Raw genomic sequence first — 17230 nt, 5'->3', positions numbered from 1 at the left:
TCTTGGACGCACGTGCTGAACCGTCGGAGCTCAGCTATCAACGATATACACGAAAGAATGAGAACAAGGATGTTTCCCAAGAAAAAGTTGTTCACTTAAAAATCTGACAAAATTTCCATCATCAAACAGAATAACCCTTCTCCTATCAATCGCTGTACCAACACCACTGAAGGCAGCGAAGCTCCAACGCTCACATGTGGAACAAGAAGGAAAACACTTTAAAAAAAAAAACTGAAGGGGAACTTTAAAATGTGTATGAATTTGATGAAATGTAAATACTCTGCTTTGTTTTTGTATTTGTGCAGGCAGAATTTTGACATTAAAAGTGATTAAAAAGATTATAGGATTTTTTTTCAGCACGTGACCTCCCAGTTACGTGTCACCCAATCAAAAACCCAGGAGGTGATAACCCAGCATTAAAGGACTGGGATTTCTGGCATGTTTCTGTTTACAGTACATACATTAGTTCATAAATCAGTCCTTTAAAGTCTTACTTACCACCAGAGCTACCACGTGTTTTAATCCTGTAATGTACTTTGAGTTACAGAGTGAACGAAGTTAGATACTGAGTGAGTCTACGTGTGCTCACGTGATTCACCTCAACTTCCTGGGAAATTCATTCATTTTTTTTTATTATCTAAAATAGACAAAAACGAAACACTGAGCCGGTTGAAGCTGTGGTAGTATCTCTCTTGAATAACTGAAAGTAGTAATACAGCTCTCATACGGTGTTAAATAAAACATTTAATGTTGCAAACGCACACACACACACACACACACACACACACTCTGGGTTTACAGCAAGTGCGTGTTTTATGGCCCAGCCCTGTTTAATTATTTACTGTGGTTTTTCCTTGGTACATGAGCGGTTTCTGTTACCATTGACACTGAGCTGCTCCCTCTCTTCACCTCCCCGTTCGCTCGCCTACTCCCGATGCTTTAAGACGAACTCCCAGCTTTTGCATCGACATGTCAGCGATGAATAGTGACCAGCTGTATCGCTCCACCTTGGAGATTTACTCGGTGAGTACCAGAGAGTTTTTGTACTGCTGTGAACAGACCTGAGACACAGACAGGTGCAGTAAATTGGTTACTGGGAGATTAACAGTGGGCAGGGTTAGATTTATATTCTTTGGAGAAACCTGGGGCTCTGTTTCTGGAAAACGTGGAACCATTTCTCAGCTGCAGACAGAATCTGAAGTCAAGTCAATTGTATTGACTATTTCCTCTAGTTGGTAATACCTGAGTGTCAGGAGGGACAGTTTATATGCTCATAAATACAGATTAAAACTTCTTTTTCTCCACAATTTAGCCTTCTACTTATATTATTATATACGATGTGTTTTATATACTATCTATTATTACAATTATTATGACTTATTATTGTGTACTATTGTTTGTTTGTTTCTGAAACAGAACTTGATGGATGAATTCAATCCAAGCCTGCAAAAACTTGTGTCACTGGGAAACAGCTACGTTCAAGCTTTCCACGGTAAGACAGAGAAAAAACAGGAAATATCACAAGAATTTCTTACATTTATATTCTGTTTCCCGCTGCTTCTACTCATGCACTGCCATTTATGAGTGCAATAAACTGAGGAAACTCAAATGGCGATATACAGAATATGTGACATCTGTTTCTGAGGACCTCATTCCAAAGTCCGTATGCCCTGGGAATTATCTGGTGTTGTTATATTTGTGATTACGGGCCTGTGACCAAGACCTGTGGCGGTTGTTATGACGACTTGATCAAAAGACAAACAGGAATGTATTAAATCTCTCCACGCAGAGGAAGCCATTTATTCCTATTTCCCACCTCTGCTTTCTGTAAGGACGATGAGGTCCTTACAGAAAGCAAGATTAAAATGTTAATTTGAATCTCAGTGTGCGGTTGGTAATTGCGTCTATATTTTATGTCTTCATTATCTGTGCTATAATCACCTCTAATCCCTGTGCAATGATTTAAAGATGAAAGGCGTTTAAAATGCTGAGATGAGAATGAAATTCAGCTACAGAAGCAGTTTTGGATAGCGATGATGCTTGTACACGTTACATAACAGAGTCTGTACACAAGAGCAACGGTGTCAACGGTGGTTGCACCAGTGGAGACATTAAATACTGATTATGCCTCTTGTTACAACCTGCACGGAGCCAAAAAGATGCCTGATGAAGCCAAACACAGCTTCTCCTTACATCGAGAAGATCCAAGGTTTCTTCAGCTTTTCTTATTTAAGTAGGCAGTGAACGCTGCTCATCCATTGTTATTAAGGCCCCATCACATAGGTTTTCATTATGGAAATCCATTAGCCTCATAGCCGTAGGGAATGTGTGTGTGTGTGTGTGTGTGTGAGAGAGAGAGAGAGAGATTGATTAGTATTTGTTATAAGGCACAACTTGCAGAGGCTGATGGGAAAGTTATTAGTCGTGCAGGTATTCATCAAAGTGGTGGACTGACCAGCCGACAGACTTACAACAATGCTGCCAGCAATTTTTCCTCACCATACTGAAAATACAGCAGAAGCCTCTCTCTCTCAGGGACATTCAAGGCTGGAACAAACAAACAGGGCAATTCCAGGCTGGAGGTTTAAAGGGCCAGCTCACACAAAAAAATGGAACTACAGTTATGGTCTACTCATCCTCGCGCTGATAGAAAGTGGGCTGGAGTGTTTAGTCCACAAAACACTGCTGGACTTTCAAAATAAGATTTTGTAATCTCTCAAATAATGAAAGTAAATGGTAACCAATGTTTCAAGCATAAAAGAATATACATAACACCATGTTTTTCAAAACGCCTTGGCATGTTGGGACACTTGGAGTTTGTGTTCATGGAGTTGTGGAGATTATATGGTCCTGAATATTCCCCAAGCATGAAGGCGAGGAGGGAATGGTTGAATTTTCATTGTTGTTTTGTTTCATTAACTATCCCTTTAAAATCTTTTGTAGCTGTTGTAGAGGGAAAGCAGTTGTCATGATGCTGATGGAGTCATGATTTTGTTTGATGCCAATCTTGTTGTCCGGGTGCTGCTGGAGGAGGCTGCAGACCTGAAGAGGCTCAAGCTGCCACCCGTAGCTCCACCTGCTCACGTCCCCGTCTGTCCATCAGTCTCTTCCCTTTCTCTCTCTCTTTATCTCTGTCCCTCCCTTTCCTTCTGTATATCTGTCTTCCTCCATTATCTGTCTTTGTCTCTGCCCTGCTCTCCTGCTCTCTTTCCCCCCAACCGGTCAAAGCACCGTCCCCACTGATCCTGGATCTGCTCCACGTTCCTGCCTGTTAAAAGGAAGGTTTTCATCCCTGCTGTTGCAGGATGTGCTGCTGATGGAGAATTGTTGGGTGTAAATTCACTGAAGGAGTGAAGTGCTGGACCTGCTCTACCTGGAAAGAGTCATGAGAGAACTTTTGTTGTGATTTGGAGCCATACAACTAAAACTGACTTGACTTGACTTGACTTGTTTAGAGAGATATTTGTGCGTACGGAAAGGGACCTAATAACGTGAATTAACTGTGAAATGACTTGTGTCATCCGTGTCTTTCAGCTCTGGCTGTAACAAGCGAGGCCTACTTCACAGCGCTGTCTAAGATTGGCGAGAAGGCTTTCCACACCATGTCCTCACACTCCATAGGTGGGTGCAGACACACACTAATGCACAGCTTTGTGGAACACCTGGAGGAGGAGGCCATTTGTGTACCTACAGCCCAGGATGACAACGTTTTGTCTTTGATGTGTTTATGGACATTCATTAAAGTAATTAAACAGCATTCCTCAGAATCACCAAGACCAAAGTTTCCCCTCTGGTGCTGCTTTATTACTCCTTTCACTGTGTGTGTGTGTGTGTGTGTGTGTGTGTGTGCGCGTGCGTGTGTGCGTGTGCGCGCGCATGCAAAATTAGCATATCCTTTGATGTGTAAGGGTGCCTAAGACTTTTAAGCTGCAGCTCAGTATATCATATTAGTATTTGGCTCACATCCGGCTCAGTTTATTTGCAGAGCCTTTCCGAGTCAGTTTTACTCCAAATACAAACACAGTGAAACTCACAACAATTCACCAGAGGGCTTCAATGTGAAATTGTGATGTGCTTGAGTGTGTTTTCCTTCATCCAGGAGTGTTTTGGGATGAGTATCAGATGCCAGGCGGGAACATGAATAATACAGGATGACAGGCAGAGGCCTGCGCTCCTACTCATTTAACCCGGCCGCTGATAAACACACTCTTGAAAGGTGTAGCAGTTGGACTAATCGTCCCAACTGGATTGACTTACTGTCAAGTCAAAGATGAGTCAAATTTTAATCGTCCCACGATCACAAATGAAAGTTTTCCTCAAAGCAAGAGGGTTGTCTCACCTCAGGCCTTAGACCCTCAACACGACAGGAAAAAAAAACACCTACCTGAACTTTCAAATTGGAATAAAAATGTCACAATATAAGTATTTGATGATGAAAAAATGTGTCTTATTTCCAAACTAAAATTACAATATTGTGGTTCTATGAGTCAGACTGACTTTTGACCACCAAAATCTCTTCAGCTTGTGTTTTGTGTGTGTGTGTGTGTGTGTGTGTGTGTGTGTGTGTGAGAGAGAGAGAGAGAGAGAAAGACAGAGAGCATGTATCATATGCAGCAATGTTTTTTTCCGAGATTTTGCATCAATGTGCAAAAAGTGCATTAATATGAGTGAAGGGATTTTATATTGCATAAGATTATTGTATAAAACATATAACGTAACATGTGGCATGCTCATCTTTAAGGAGATATTCTGATCCAGATCTCTGAGAGCCAGAGGAGACTCACTTTAGAGCTGGAGGGAGTAGTAAGTCACACCACAGTTGCACTAATCCATCCATCACCATCCGGAGAGTGTGTTTGTGTGTGTGTGTGTGTGTTTCCCTGGTGTTTTTAACAGGATTTGTGTGTGTGTGTGTGTGTGTGTGTGTGTGTGTGTGTGTGTGTGTGTGTGTGTGTGTGTGTGTGTGTGATTCTAGTTCCGCTGCTTCACTGTGGATGTTCTTCAGGAGATGGACAACAACATCAGACTGGACAAAGATTACATAGCAGTGAGTGAGGGACTCTTCCAGACGGGTCAAGCTGCTGTAATTATGTTCAGGAATGAGCAGTCACATGAATAACTACAGGGCACCCTGGGAATTAGTGACCTCAGAGTAGTACGTGCTGCCTTGGAGTGAGTTAACTGATAAATGAATCAAGCAGACTGCCCTCACAGGCCATTAAGTAGTGATCATTAATTCCACCTCAGCATTCGTGTGAACATTGATCCTGTTCAAATAAATGCTAAAGAAACTGATGGAGCCAATGCGATGAGTGTAGTTCAGCGTGCTTGGACTCACTGCAGTGTCTGATTGCTGCTCTGCTATACAGGGAAGTAGGAAGCACTACGAGATTAGAGTCCACGACCAGGCTGCAGCTCTGGAGAGGCAGCTAAGACAAGGAGCTCACCAGGTTTGTGTGTCTATCGCTTCCTCTTTGGCTGCACCCTGGAGAGAAGTTCACCACCGCTGGATATGTCCTTGTGCATTTTACTGCATATCTGTGTACTGTCAATGATGTGCCTCCTCAGGATGGAAGGGAGTATGTGCAGTTCCTCAGGGAGAGCCACAGCGAGGCACTGAAAGAGGAGGAGAGGAGATATCGTTTCCTGGCTGAGAAACACTGCAGCCTCCTGCAGTCCATCTCCAGCCTCATGAATAAGGTGCACATCCGACTTTGCATTTGTGAAGCAAATGTTCTCTGGTTTGTTTGTTGGGTCATTGCAGTGAATCGGAACGAGTCAATAACAGGAAGTGGAATTCACAGTAATGTGTGCTGATTAGAGTTTATTAGTCCCATAGGGAAATTTTCTTCCCTGATAATGAGGGTCAGACACAGAGCAGCAGATATGGAGACGATAGAGGTTCATTGTCTTTAGCTTCCCGCTCTTTTTCCTGATAACACGGCTCAGCTGACCCAGTTGCACATCTTCTGGGATCGACGAGGTAAAACTAAAAACCAAATATATTCAACTGAGTCTCTAGCTGCATCTTCACTGACAGTCTGCTTTAGTTTTTAAGGTCAAACTATGGCAGCAAACCTAGCACATTTTGTTTGTCTGAAGAACTTAGAAAATGCTGTTACAAGTGGAAATTCGGCACTCCAACTGCAAAAGCACAGCAGCAGAGTTAAACGTGGACTAACTTCCTTACAGTGGTATTATATTCATTATTATGCTGATGCACCAGTATATCAGCAGTATTTTAGTGCCAGAATTGTCATTATTTTCGTCATTTTCATCTCCTGACCTCAGGGCTGAACCAAACAACCGGGGATCTTTTTTGAAGGCCAACCTGGAAGTTAGCATGACCACTGATTGCCTCGACTTAATAATAAAAAAAAACAACGGGATTTTTTTTTTTTACATGTCTTTTTCAATTATTTCCAGACAGAAGACCCTTGCAGGAAATCAAATCTATGGGAAACAAAAGTTTAATTTTCTGTGAATAGTCAGTGACACATTTTGTTCAGCAAGAGAATCTTCAAAGGATTTTTAAAGCATAAATGCGATCGTTAGAAACTTGAAGCTAACATTTTACCACACTTTTTTCGCCACTTATTAGCAACTGACATTTTGAAATCACAAAAGCTTAGAAATTCACAAGGTATGTGGTATCTGCGGTATTGTTATATTATCCCACAGAACAATGTGTAGAAACAGACATTATTTCAGGTATTTAACTCACTGGCTGAGACCAGGGAGCCAACAATGCTGACTTATTTCCAGGTTGTAGGACTCATTTTTGCAACACTATACATGCAGAAGCCTTATGCTACGAACAGGGTGTTCATTTTTGGACATTTATCAAATATTCAAACATCATACACGTGTCGTCAGGAATACTAACTCTCTGAGCGACAGTCAGGTTACCAAAGGGTCACTGGTTTGAGCCTCGCTTCCCACTCCTGACCAGTAGGTTGGCCCCCAGCATGACAGCGTCCTCCATCAGTGTATAAAACACTGTGGCAGGAAGCTGCTATTTAAGTTGAAGTCCATTTACATCTCTAAATTAAACTATTTGGGAAGTTTAAAGAGAAAATCAATCACTAGCGCAATTGATACCACTCTAGTCGAGAGTGGTGGCCGCGTTTCAAAACCATTTAAATATGGAATTCTTGTGAGATGAATGAAGCTTAAATATTTGGCACGAGCCACCGCAGCCGTGTGCTGTGTTTATTTACCTTTGTTTACTGGGCTGTTGTGTGGCAGTCAGGGATTCCACTTCAACAGCGCGCTGAATACTGGAGAGACGAGGTGAACGCCACCAGAGGACTCGACCCCGGAACACCTGCAACCCTGGACAGCACTGTGAGTTCAGACTGTTCACAGAAGTCACTCAGTCACAAAGGAACTCCCTGGAGTTTATAAAGTGAGTTATTCAAGTGAGGCGAGCAGCAGATTGAGTAGAAGCTGCCGGTGTGAGATATTCTGTCTGAAGGGAAAGAGATGAGGGAAGCTCTACGAGATCTGTCAGGCACAAATCATATGAAATGGATAACAGAATTTAGACTTTTAAAATTCAGTTTAAAAGTTACTGGAAAAACATCATATTTTGATAGAGCCGGGTGCCTTCTAGTCACACATGATACCACATTTTGGAGGGAAACTAGTAAAATATCTGTTACGAGAGTGCTCTCTGGTGGTCAGTTGATAATTTGAATTACATTTATGAGGCACAGTTCTCGTACAGGAAATATGACACTTATATAAAACAGAAATACACAAATTTAATTTGTCATTTCCATACAATTTTGTATTTCCATTTTTTTAGATAACTTTTCTGTCCAGTGACTAACTTTAATCTCAACCTTGTACATCATCCCTGTGTGTTCTCTCTGGGAGAAAACAATGGGATTAACAGCGTAATACATAATTCACAGACTGAACTCAACTCGTGTTTACGTGAAGGCTGCAATTAATATTCAAGTAAACAACTGTCAGCCCCTCACAGCACCTCCTATAATAAGAGAGGATTAACTGGAGTATTTTGAAAGTCACCATGTATGTACGACTGCAGACAGTCAATGGAACATCCAACACACCCTACACAACAAGAGTCTATGTAAGATAACATGGTTCAGGGTGTCCTTGCAAACTGCTTTAATCACTGTATCACAGCAACAGGCCGGTCCGCTCTAAATGCCTTCCCTCCGAACACAGACTCTAATTTCATGCCACATTAGACGATGAAGTCTTCAAATAGGGAAACTTTGCAGCTGTCATGTAACTCCTCGGATGTGTGAAGCTCTCGGCCGTTAAAACCTCGACTTCCTGCAACCTGTGAGATGTATGGATTTAACAACTGCGCTGATGATTGACAGTCTACTTCTCCGGGATTTGATATCATGTGTTGTACAGACGCAGGTGAGGAGGAGCATGGAGGACCTCAGCAAGATACCGTCAAGGGGTGAGTTGCCGATCTGAAGAAAGATCCATTTGAAAGAAATCTAATCCATCAGATAACAAAAAGGTTATCTGGCATTTAGATAAACCAGCAAGCAGAAACACAGTGATTTTACCGTTTTATTGGTTTGTTGCATTTCTTTTAAGAATTCAAACTACAGTGCAGCACTTTTGGCTCCACCTTCTGGCAGTGACCCTCATTACAAACACGTGCTTTCATCAGTGGGTTTTCTGTGGCCGAATGCCGCGCACAACTCCGACAAAATGACTCATGTCACTGTTAGAATTGGACTCATTTGGTCAGATAATGCAAATTGCAAAGTCAATTACACGAGAAATTCCACATTCAAATAAGCAGAGGACCAGTAGCAGTAGTAGATATGATACATTCATTCCCTCCATTCAAAAACTTCATCTCCTGTGACATGCAGAGATTTAACCTGCCAGCCATGAGCTTAATGGGTATTGTGAGAACACGTTTGGCAGGTAATACGAAGCACTATAGCTTGAAAGTGCTTCTATGATATCTGTAAATAATGTGGGACCCTTAATGCCTTTTCCTGTCTATCAGCTCATTTTGCTTTCCCTCCTTTCCAGCTACTTTAAGTCTTTTATCTCTATTTCTCTCTCTCTCTCTCTCTCTCTCTCTCTCTCTCTAATCCATCTCTCTCATCCTTTCCGCAGTTCTGCAAATCATGCACTTTCAGACCTCCTCATTTGTGCTTTCTGGCCAAAGTCAGTGTAATTATTTTTGCTTGCTTATCTTGAATAAAAGTAGATAATGTATCAAGACAAGAATAGGAAACTGTGCTCCTTCTTCTTATATCCCAGTTTCTCTCTGAAATGGCAGGAGCGTGTTTGAGCTCTGCAGCTGCAACGCTGCTGCCCTCTAGACAAAAGCAACGTTGCCATCTTGGTCCTCTTAACTCCTGGTGTCAATAGCAGGGACAATAAGGATAAAGACGTGACTCTATTCTTATTTGTTTGGTTAGTCAGTCTTTATTTGAAAGGGGCAGCACTTTGAATATAAGTTGGAACACATCTGTGAATATGTTGGTGTTTTAGAATTGCTAATCTCTATCTGCAGTCCTTTGGCAAGTACATTAGTACAAAAGACCATAAAAAGACAAAGGGAGAAGAAAGTACAAAATACATCAAAAATATAACAAATACAATACAACACCACACACACAGTTAAAGGAACCATCCATATGGATTTCTGCTGTTGGTGTCATTTATGCAGGTTTACCAGCTAACCAGTCAATTCTATGTGTTACACTCTTCACCTCTCCAGCCCCGTCTCCACAGGGGAGCATTCGGTCCAGAGCAGAGTCATTTGGGGGTGGGGGAAGATCTGCGAGGGCCAGAGGGGCCCACCAGCCAGGCGACTCCAACCCCACCCTGCTGCCCTTCAACAGGGGAGAGATGATCACCGTGCTGGTCCAACAGCCGAAGAACGGTTGGTTGTACGGACGCACTGACAGCAATTCCCGGTGAGAGCTGGGTTAAAAGGTCATATTGAATGCTGGACTGTGTCGTCATGAAGTCCACACTCATGTTTCCTTCCATGTGTGTTCAGCCAGGGGTGGTTCCCGTCCTCCTACGTGGAAGAAGTGGGGGATCTTTCAAGATCACCTGACTCTGGGTAAATACACATTTTTTGGTTCATCATGGAAGAGGATAAGATTTCTGCTCTGGAATACAAGTTGGGTCCTTCACCTACCAACTAAACACAAAGTGGAGAAGAGGTTGATGGAAATGCTGTTGGAGGCATTTGTTTATTTAAAAAATGCTGGAGAAATGAAATGAAATTTTTTTAATGGTGCAAGTTGAAAAGTCGGTCGCACCGGAGTCATTATCTGGACCCAAGTTCAACCAGAAATCTCGAAAGCACCATAAAGTATTTGAGAGACTCTGAGGAGATGTTACTACACTCACTGGTGGGAAAAAGGGTTTCAGCAAGTACAGGAAATGAGCTGGAACTCACCGACACTGAGGTCCGGCACTTCTTCCTTTTGTCCACATGAGTTCCCTTACTTCTTATTGAGCGCCATCTCGATGAGTCAACAGTAGCCACTGGCTGTAGAGCTGCCGGAGCGCCACGCCGTAACGCCCAAGGAAATAAACGTTTAAGTTGATTTTTAAAAATTGTTCTTTCCCGTCGGATAGAACAGTGCAGTGATAATCCTTTAATACAGCTCCTCCGCTCACCTCTGATTGTTTGATTGAGGCGTGCACACAAACACAAAGGTCATAGGTGCACTCTGGTGCGAATACATATATTGTTACACTCCTAAATGAATATCATACATAATACAGTATTCATTATCCAATAATACATTTGAAGTAGGATGTGAAACACTCGCAGTACGACTACAAAATTAGGGTTCCTGCATCTTTTTTTGGTCCAACTGGTATCTCAGTCAGAAGGGTTTCAACCTCTGGGACAGTGAATATTCCACAGTATTTTGTCCAGTGGTTGTTGGGATGTTCTCATACATCTCATGTGAACGTTTGAATGTGCCTCTTTATAAACGTGTTTTCCTCACAATATTTGGATGCGCCATCACATAAAAAAGGTGATTTGGAAGTGGAAAAATTCCTGAAAAAAGTAGAAAAAAAAAAGTAGTGGAAGTAGTAAGTCCTCAAGGCCTCTTTTCATTTTACACAAGTCGACGTCCTCTTCCTCTTGTCTCTTTGTTGCAGCTCTTCCTAACTTTGCCTACTCTGCTATCTACTGACGAGAACTTCCTTTGCCCTGATCCGGTTGTAAAAAAACATGACGGCGCGACATTTTTGAAAAATAATTTGCTTGACAATTAACGGTCAAGAACGGTAGGTCAGTAGGAATGAAACCTTCAATGCTACATATGTGTCTCTGTCTGTCCACCGTAGGCTATGCTAGCTGTGGCCGAGCATGCAGGGAGGTTTTGTTTTACCCGTCAGTCGATCTTTCTCACCTTTAAGAAGGGAGATTAAAGACTAAGCCTCCTGCATAAATTCTCCTTTCAAACCTGATACTGGAATACTTAATCAATTTCAGCCCCCCCGGCTGTCCCCGATGTTTGATTGGCCCAACAGATTGAAAAGAAGAGGGTCAGTCCTGGAATAATAACATGAACTATTTCAGATATATGGGTGACCCATTGCTGTGAGGAAGAGCTTCTTTATTCATCCGTGGTTCGCTCACCATGGACATCCATCCCGACTGAATACCAAGGGCGGTAAAAACACAAAAACCATCAAATAGTAAGAAATCAAAGTGAACATTTGTGTCGTTCCAGCAGTTCAACCCTCAGACGCAACACAAGCAACCACAGCCTGGGCGGAGGCCAGGCCCCGCCCCCTCCACCGCTGCCATCTTCAAATAAACACTCGGAGATGAATTATGCGACACACACCGGTGACAGAAGAGCGGAGTCTAATCAAGAAAGCAAGGTGAGGAATCTGACTTGATTATTGATTACTGCTATCAATCACTTACCCACCCTACTAAAAAGATAAAGACAGGCACTGAAATCTTACATTTTTCCAGTTATTGAAGTCTGAAATAACTCGATTATAAATGGTTCAGTATATTTCACAAATGCATGCAAACTGGTCATTTAAAATCCATTAATAACAACTCATTCTGAGGCTTTCCATGAATGAATCCCATTAACAACACACTTTCACACTTGTACTCCTCTCATATGCTATCAGTCTGTGACGATTAGAAGTGTTTGTAACTCACGGCGCGTCATTGGAAGTTCATCAGTAGTCAAAAGGATTCCACCGCCTGCAGAAACCAAAATTCTTATCCGTTATTGTTTTCCCACTGAAGTATATGATTATTAAGCATGAATAAAGCCATGAGTCGGACCTTTAACCCCTTAAACCAGAGGCCTGTGGCTGAGGTTACAGTATTAAAAGTGTACCCCTACAACCTCAAGGACGATACTAAGTATTAGCCTGATATCCAAGCTTCTTCAAGTTCAAACAGTATGTGACAATATTCTCATGTGTTTTTTTATGCTATGTGATCTATTAGTTTATGCGAGGTCAGTGTGATGAGGAGATAAACCCATCACTTCAAAACAGTGATGTCACTTTGGGTTTGCATAAGCTTTTAATTTGCTATCTAATTTTCTGTTCACATGAACCAGAATATATGCAAGCTAACATTTGCAAATAAATCTGTTTCTCCTTCAATTAGCAAGGAGACATGATGCTATTTGCCCGTTTGTCCAGCAGGGGCACTGTGGTAAAGTGCTGTTCACAATGACACCTCAGCCCTCTTTCTGGTGGATGCAGGGAGGAAGTTCCAGCTGCTGATGGTGTATAGTTGAAGAAGTTGAGGTCGTGGTTATGTGTGTGTGTGTGTGTGTGTGTGTGTGTGTGTGTGTGTGTGTGTGTGTGTGTACGTGTGTGTGCGTGTGCATGTGCATGTTCCTCTCTTTGATAATGATCTTAGTCTCACTTTTGAGGGCTGTAACTTGCAGTTTGTCAGGCTAAAGATGTATTTGAAGTGTGATCCCTCCCTCTGTGTGTGTGTGTGTGTGTTTTTTGTGTGTGTGTGTGTGTGTGTGTGTGTGTATGTGTGTTCCTTAATAAGCTGTTGTGTGATTATATTCAATCACATTGTGGGTTGAATGTCATTTGTGTTCGTCAAAAACACGCAGAGAGATTTTAACAGGCCAGAAGGAGATGAATGGTTGATGAAGTTTATGAAGCGTAATATTATGTTAATTAAACCATTTGATCGAAGTAATATTTAGTCAACAAAAGCTCAGAATTTCTGCAAGTTCGACATTTGGTTTCCTCCTTCTTTTGCACACTGCAGTCTTGAAAGTCTTGAATGCATCTCAGCTCTTCACCATTAACATTAACACACAAATGTTATTCCATATTTTACATATTTCATTTTTACTTACTTACATTAAATAAATGCATTTTTACCAGATCTTTCTGCATGTACCTGGTTCCCTTGTTCATCTGTGTGGTGGTGTGATTTTGCATTGTCCACTACTATAAAGTGTGTGTGTGTGTGTGTGTGTTCTTGTACTTGCTACATATTAAGGACTAGAATATGCATTTAACCAACAGAGTGAGGACATTTTTGGAAAGTGAGGACATTTTAGAATCCTCACATCTTCAAAGGGCCGTTTGAAGGTCAAGACTTGGTTTTAGGGTCGAGGTTAGAATCAGGTTCAGGCTTGGTTTAGGGTCAAGGTTAGGGTCAGGCAGTCAGTAGAGATGGTTAAGTTTAGGGGGAGGGGCTAGGGAATGTATTATGTCAATGAAAGTCCTCATAAAGATATAAGTACAAGGATATGTGTGTGTGTGTGTGTGTGCATGTGTGTGTGTGTGTGTGTGTGCATGTGCGTGTGTGTGAGTGAGATCACCTGACACAGCGCAAAAGGGAAGGTCGAGGGGTCAAGAATCGGATCCTGCTGAGCCTGCATGAGTGCATGAGTCAGTTAGCACTCTGGGTTGCTCCTGACTCATTTTTTTCCTTCTTGTTTGTTCCTCCAGAATTCGCAGCCTCACGGATCACGACCAGAACTGTTTCCAAGGTAAGAGAACATGAACAAGCTGTGAAATGTTCCAATGGAAGCCACTCATGTTCTTTGAACTAATGATGTTTTTGAAGTGTGTCATGAAGGCATTAAATCTGAGAGAAGAAAAAAAAACCAGATGAGGGCATTGATCTAAAATAGCACAGAATTGCTTCGCTTCCATTCCGAATTTGAAGTGCACTCTAGGACCATTTCAGTTATGGCCATTTGAGAACAATGGCGGCCATGCTCTCCTCAGGTGAGCAGTTTGCCAGATGAGGCTGGTGCGTTTTGAAATGCGACATCCATTTTCCGCACTATAACATCCACTCTTATGCTCAGAGATTTGAACCTTTTCTCATAGCTTTTTCTCTTCTTCCAACATTTCTTTTTTCTCTGTCTCTGTCTCTGTCTGTCTGTCTGTCTGTCTCTCTCTCTCTCTCTCTCTCTCTCTCTCTCTGTCTCTCTTTTATTTTGAAGGGGTACCAACCCATTTGCTACAGTAAAGCTGAAGCCCACATCCACCAATGATAGATCGGGCCCTCGTCTACATCGTTGAAAAGCTTTTCCATGGCGTTTGCTGGTTTGCTCCAGAAGAATGTACGGCCGAAAGCCAACAGACTTTAAAAGAGACATTTTTGCATCTTCGTTTGCTATCATGTTCCATATGAGACCCACAGTAAGACAAGCGGGACAGTTTGAATGACACACACACCGACGTTTATTCATGTTTTACAGTCTTGTGGTGTCACAGGTGGATTTGTTGTATGATATGGTATTAAATGAACGTGTGCTGATCCTACTTTTTTTCCAAATCCCTTCTTTGAGATGCTTCAATCGTTGAGTAAAATTTAGACTGTGTTTCTCATGGGAATTTTTTTTTGGTTCTATTTGGTAATACGTGATTACTGGCTGTGTATTTAACAGATGTTAGGAATCAGTGCTGGTGCGCAATAGGTTTAAACCCAAGATGTCATTTATACATTTTGGGAGATGGATTCTTAGTCATAGACCGTATGAAAGAGTGGATGCAGCTTCTGGTTCTACGACCCTCGACTCATTACTGAGGTAAACGTTTTCCTTAATGAGTTTATGGTTTCAAGACTATTAGCAGCCTATTAGCATAATTAAGGGAAGGGCATTGCTACTGACCTGCAGGTACCACCGGTGTAACCAGGCTGAATTCTTTCTACACAAGCTCATGCATAATAGTATCTAATTAGTTGACTTGCAAAACGAACACTACCTTATTAAAGTAAGTTATCTGAGTTGGTCATATGTAACCCTCCTACACCGATCAGAGTGAAAGTGTGTACAGGTGTAACGCGAATCCAGATAAGCTCATTTTTGGGCTCTAAAGATGACATCACACTGGCGATGTCCACTTCTTTTCTACTGTCATTTTTCTACTTTGTATCATGCCTCTTGCTTTGCAAGACATATCCAGAAATGAATGTGTCAGTCACATAGCAAATGTGCTTTAAAGCCTTGTAGAGATATTAATAAAGTCTTGGATATTGTGACGTGTTGTACAAAATAAACGAGTGACGCAATGCGTTCATGGTTAAGGTCATGTAATTTTAACAGCATCACGTTGTTCCTTTTGCCGTATCACTCAATGAGAAAGTAGCATATCGTTGCCTTCAAATAATCGCCCAAGTCATTTTTTTCAAGTTCCTCCCAAAACACAAAAAACTGGAGAGAAAACATCATAAGGAGTCGATTTAGGCGGAAAAAAAAGAAAAAGTCAAAAATGACTGAGGTAATTATTTTAAGAGGGTGACGATATGTCGCTGTTGTGCTAATAGGAATATTGATCACGACTGAAAGTAACAAAGAATAAAAGGATTCTAGAATTTTATTATGGAATAAATGTTGTTTATCAAAGGCTCATTTCCAATCCCTCTGACACTTTTGTGAGTACCACGTATTTACACACTGACCTTCACCGTCTGTACTACTGAGCACTTTCTGCCGCTTCAGCAATCTCTTCCAAGCTTCAGGTCTGTATTTATTTGCTCAGGCAGTAAAATGGCCTACTAAAGAAGATGAGGAATCCCGCATTGCCTGTTTTGGGGCTTCCTCTGGGGGTACTTAACCCAAATTGAACCTCAGTGTGAATCCAGTTCAGCTAATGGCCTGACAGCATGGTACCGATAAAGTAGTTCAGCACCTCTGGTAGGTGGAAGAATAACGTGGGTTTTTTTCGTCTAGTTTTTAATAAAAAGTCTTTGTAGATGAATGATGCTTATGAATACTAAGAGACACTGAGGGAGAGTTTTGACCTTCCTAAAGACAGATATTTTTCCCTTTTTCTACATGATTATCTTTCTTTATAACTGTTTGACAAGAACAGTGGAAAAGCAAAAGAGAGAGAGATAAAGAGAGTAAAATCAGACTCATCAAAGAGATGAATTCACAAAAGAAGTCTGAGTGGTTTTTGTTTTATTCTTCTTTATTCTTTCACAGCTTCTTCTTTTGGTACGTTTTACAACAGTACAACAGCTCATTACCAGAGGAGAAAAGGAGGGATGGAGGGTGTGAGGGTGTGGATAATGGGGTGGGGGGGCGAGAGAAGAGTGCAAGTGAAGTCGACAGAAAAGAGAAACTGAAAAAAAAGGGAGTGAGAAGAAGTGTTGGCTAAGTAAAACAAAGATAAAGAATAAGAAATCCAGACAGAGTTTAGGAACTTTCTCTTCTAATCTCTTTAAACGTCTATACTTGATGCTTTAAATGTGAGGTTTATTCCTGCAGGCATGTGTTTATTATCTATACATAAGCAGAAAGTAGAACAGTTTGTATAAAAAAGGATACATTAAACAGGATGAATGTAGCTGTGAGGGTTGAGTGAAAGGGTAGGGAGGGTATTAGGGTGTCGGGGTGGACCACAGCATATTTCAGTGCAGCGTTAACACTTTGTGAAGAGAGCAGTCGGTGGTAGGGGGTGGCCGTGGTTAGGAGGTGGTCTTCAAGCATGAGCCAGTCATGATAGGTGACTATCTATTCTTTCACAAGAGCAGCAAACTCTGTAAGAGAAGAAGAAACTTCTTAAGTTGTTAGAATGTGTTATCGCCAAGGTTTTTTGTTTGTTTGTTTTTTAAAGATGTCGCGTTACAACTCGCTAACGCTCAGCCACAGTGTCCTAGGTATCTGACCCAGGTTTGGTCCAAAATTTAGGTCAGAATGTGACATGTTGGCTCGGCTAGCCCTCCTCACATGGTGCTCTTAAGTTCTTTTATTAAAAATCAAGT

General features: G+C 41.7%; 2 protein-coding genes across 3 annotated transcripts in view; one reads left to right on the top strand and one right to left on the bottom strand.

Annotated features, from left to right (window-relative positions):
• Positions 1-859: 859 nt before the first annotated feature.
• On the top strand, positions 860-15861 carry baiap2l2a (BAR/IMD domain containing adaptor protein 2 like 2a). 2 transcript variants are annotated; one of them, XM_086183908.1, is made up of 14 exons: positions 860-1023; positions 1417-1492; positions 3535-3621; positions 4742-4803; positions 4976-5047; positions 5370-5450; positions 5569-5700; positions 7249-7347; positions 8398-8446; positions 9737-9935; positions 10022-10087; positions 11730-11880; positions 13957-13997; positions 14460-15861. In XM_086183908.1, the coding sequence occupies exons 1-14, from the start codon at positions 970-972 to the stop codon at positions 14536-14538; spliced, it is 1248 nt and encodes a 415-aa protein (XP_086040034.1). In that variant the 5' UTR covers positions 860-969; the 3' UTR covers positions 14539-15861. The 2 variants fall into 2 exon arrangements, with proteins under 2 accessions (XP_086040034.1, XP_086040033.1); XM_086183907.1 differs by having other exon boundaries at positions 11727-11880.
• Positions 15862-16416: 555 nt separating this feature from the next.
• The window catches only part of pvalb6 (parvalbumin 6), a 41877-nt gene continuing 41063 nt past the window's right edge, over positions 16417-17230 (bottom strand). Inside the window, exon 5 of the mRNA XM_086183909.1 lies at positions 16417-17005. Coding sequence (XP_086040035.1) covers positions 16980-17005 — 26 coding nt within the window. The 3' untranslated portion in view covers positions 16417-16979. The remainder of the gene's footprint in view (positions 17006-17230) is intronic.

The sequence above is a fragment of the Aulostomus chinensis genome, chromosome 18 (genome assembly GCF_037954235.1).
Source record: "Aulostomus chinensis isolate RoL2024-O1b breed Wild chromosome 18, RoL_Achi_v1.0, whole genome shotgun sequence".
Taxonomy (NCBI): domain Eukaryota; kingdom Metazoa; phylum Chordata; class Actinopteri; order Syngnathiformes; family Aulostomidae; genus Aulostomus; species Aulostomus chinensis.
This window is presented reverse-complemented; position numbering and strand designations above follow the sequence as displayed.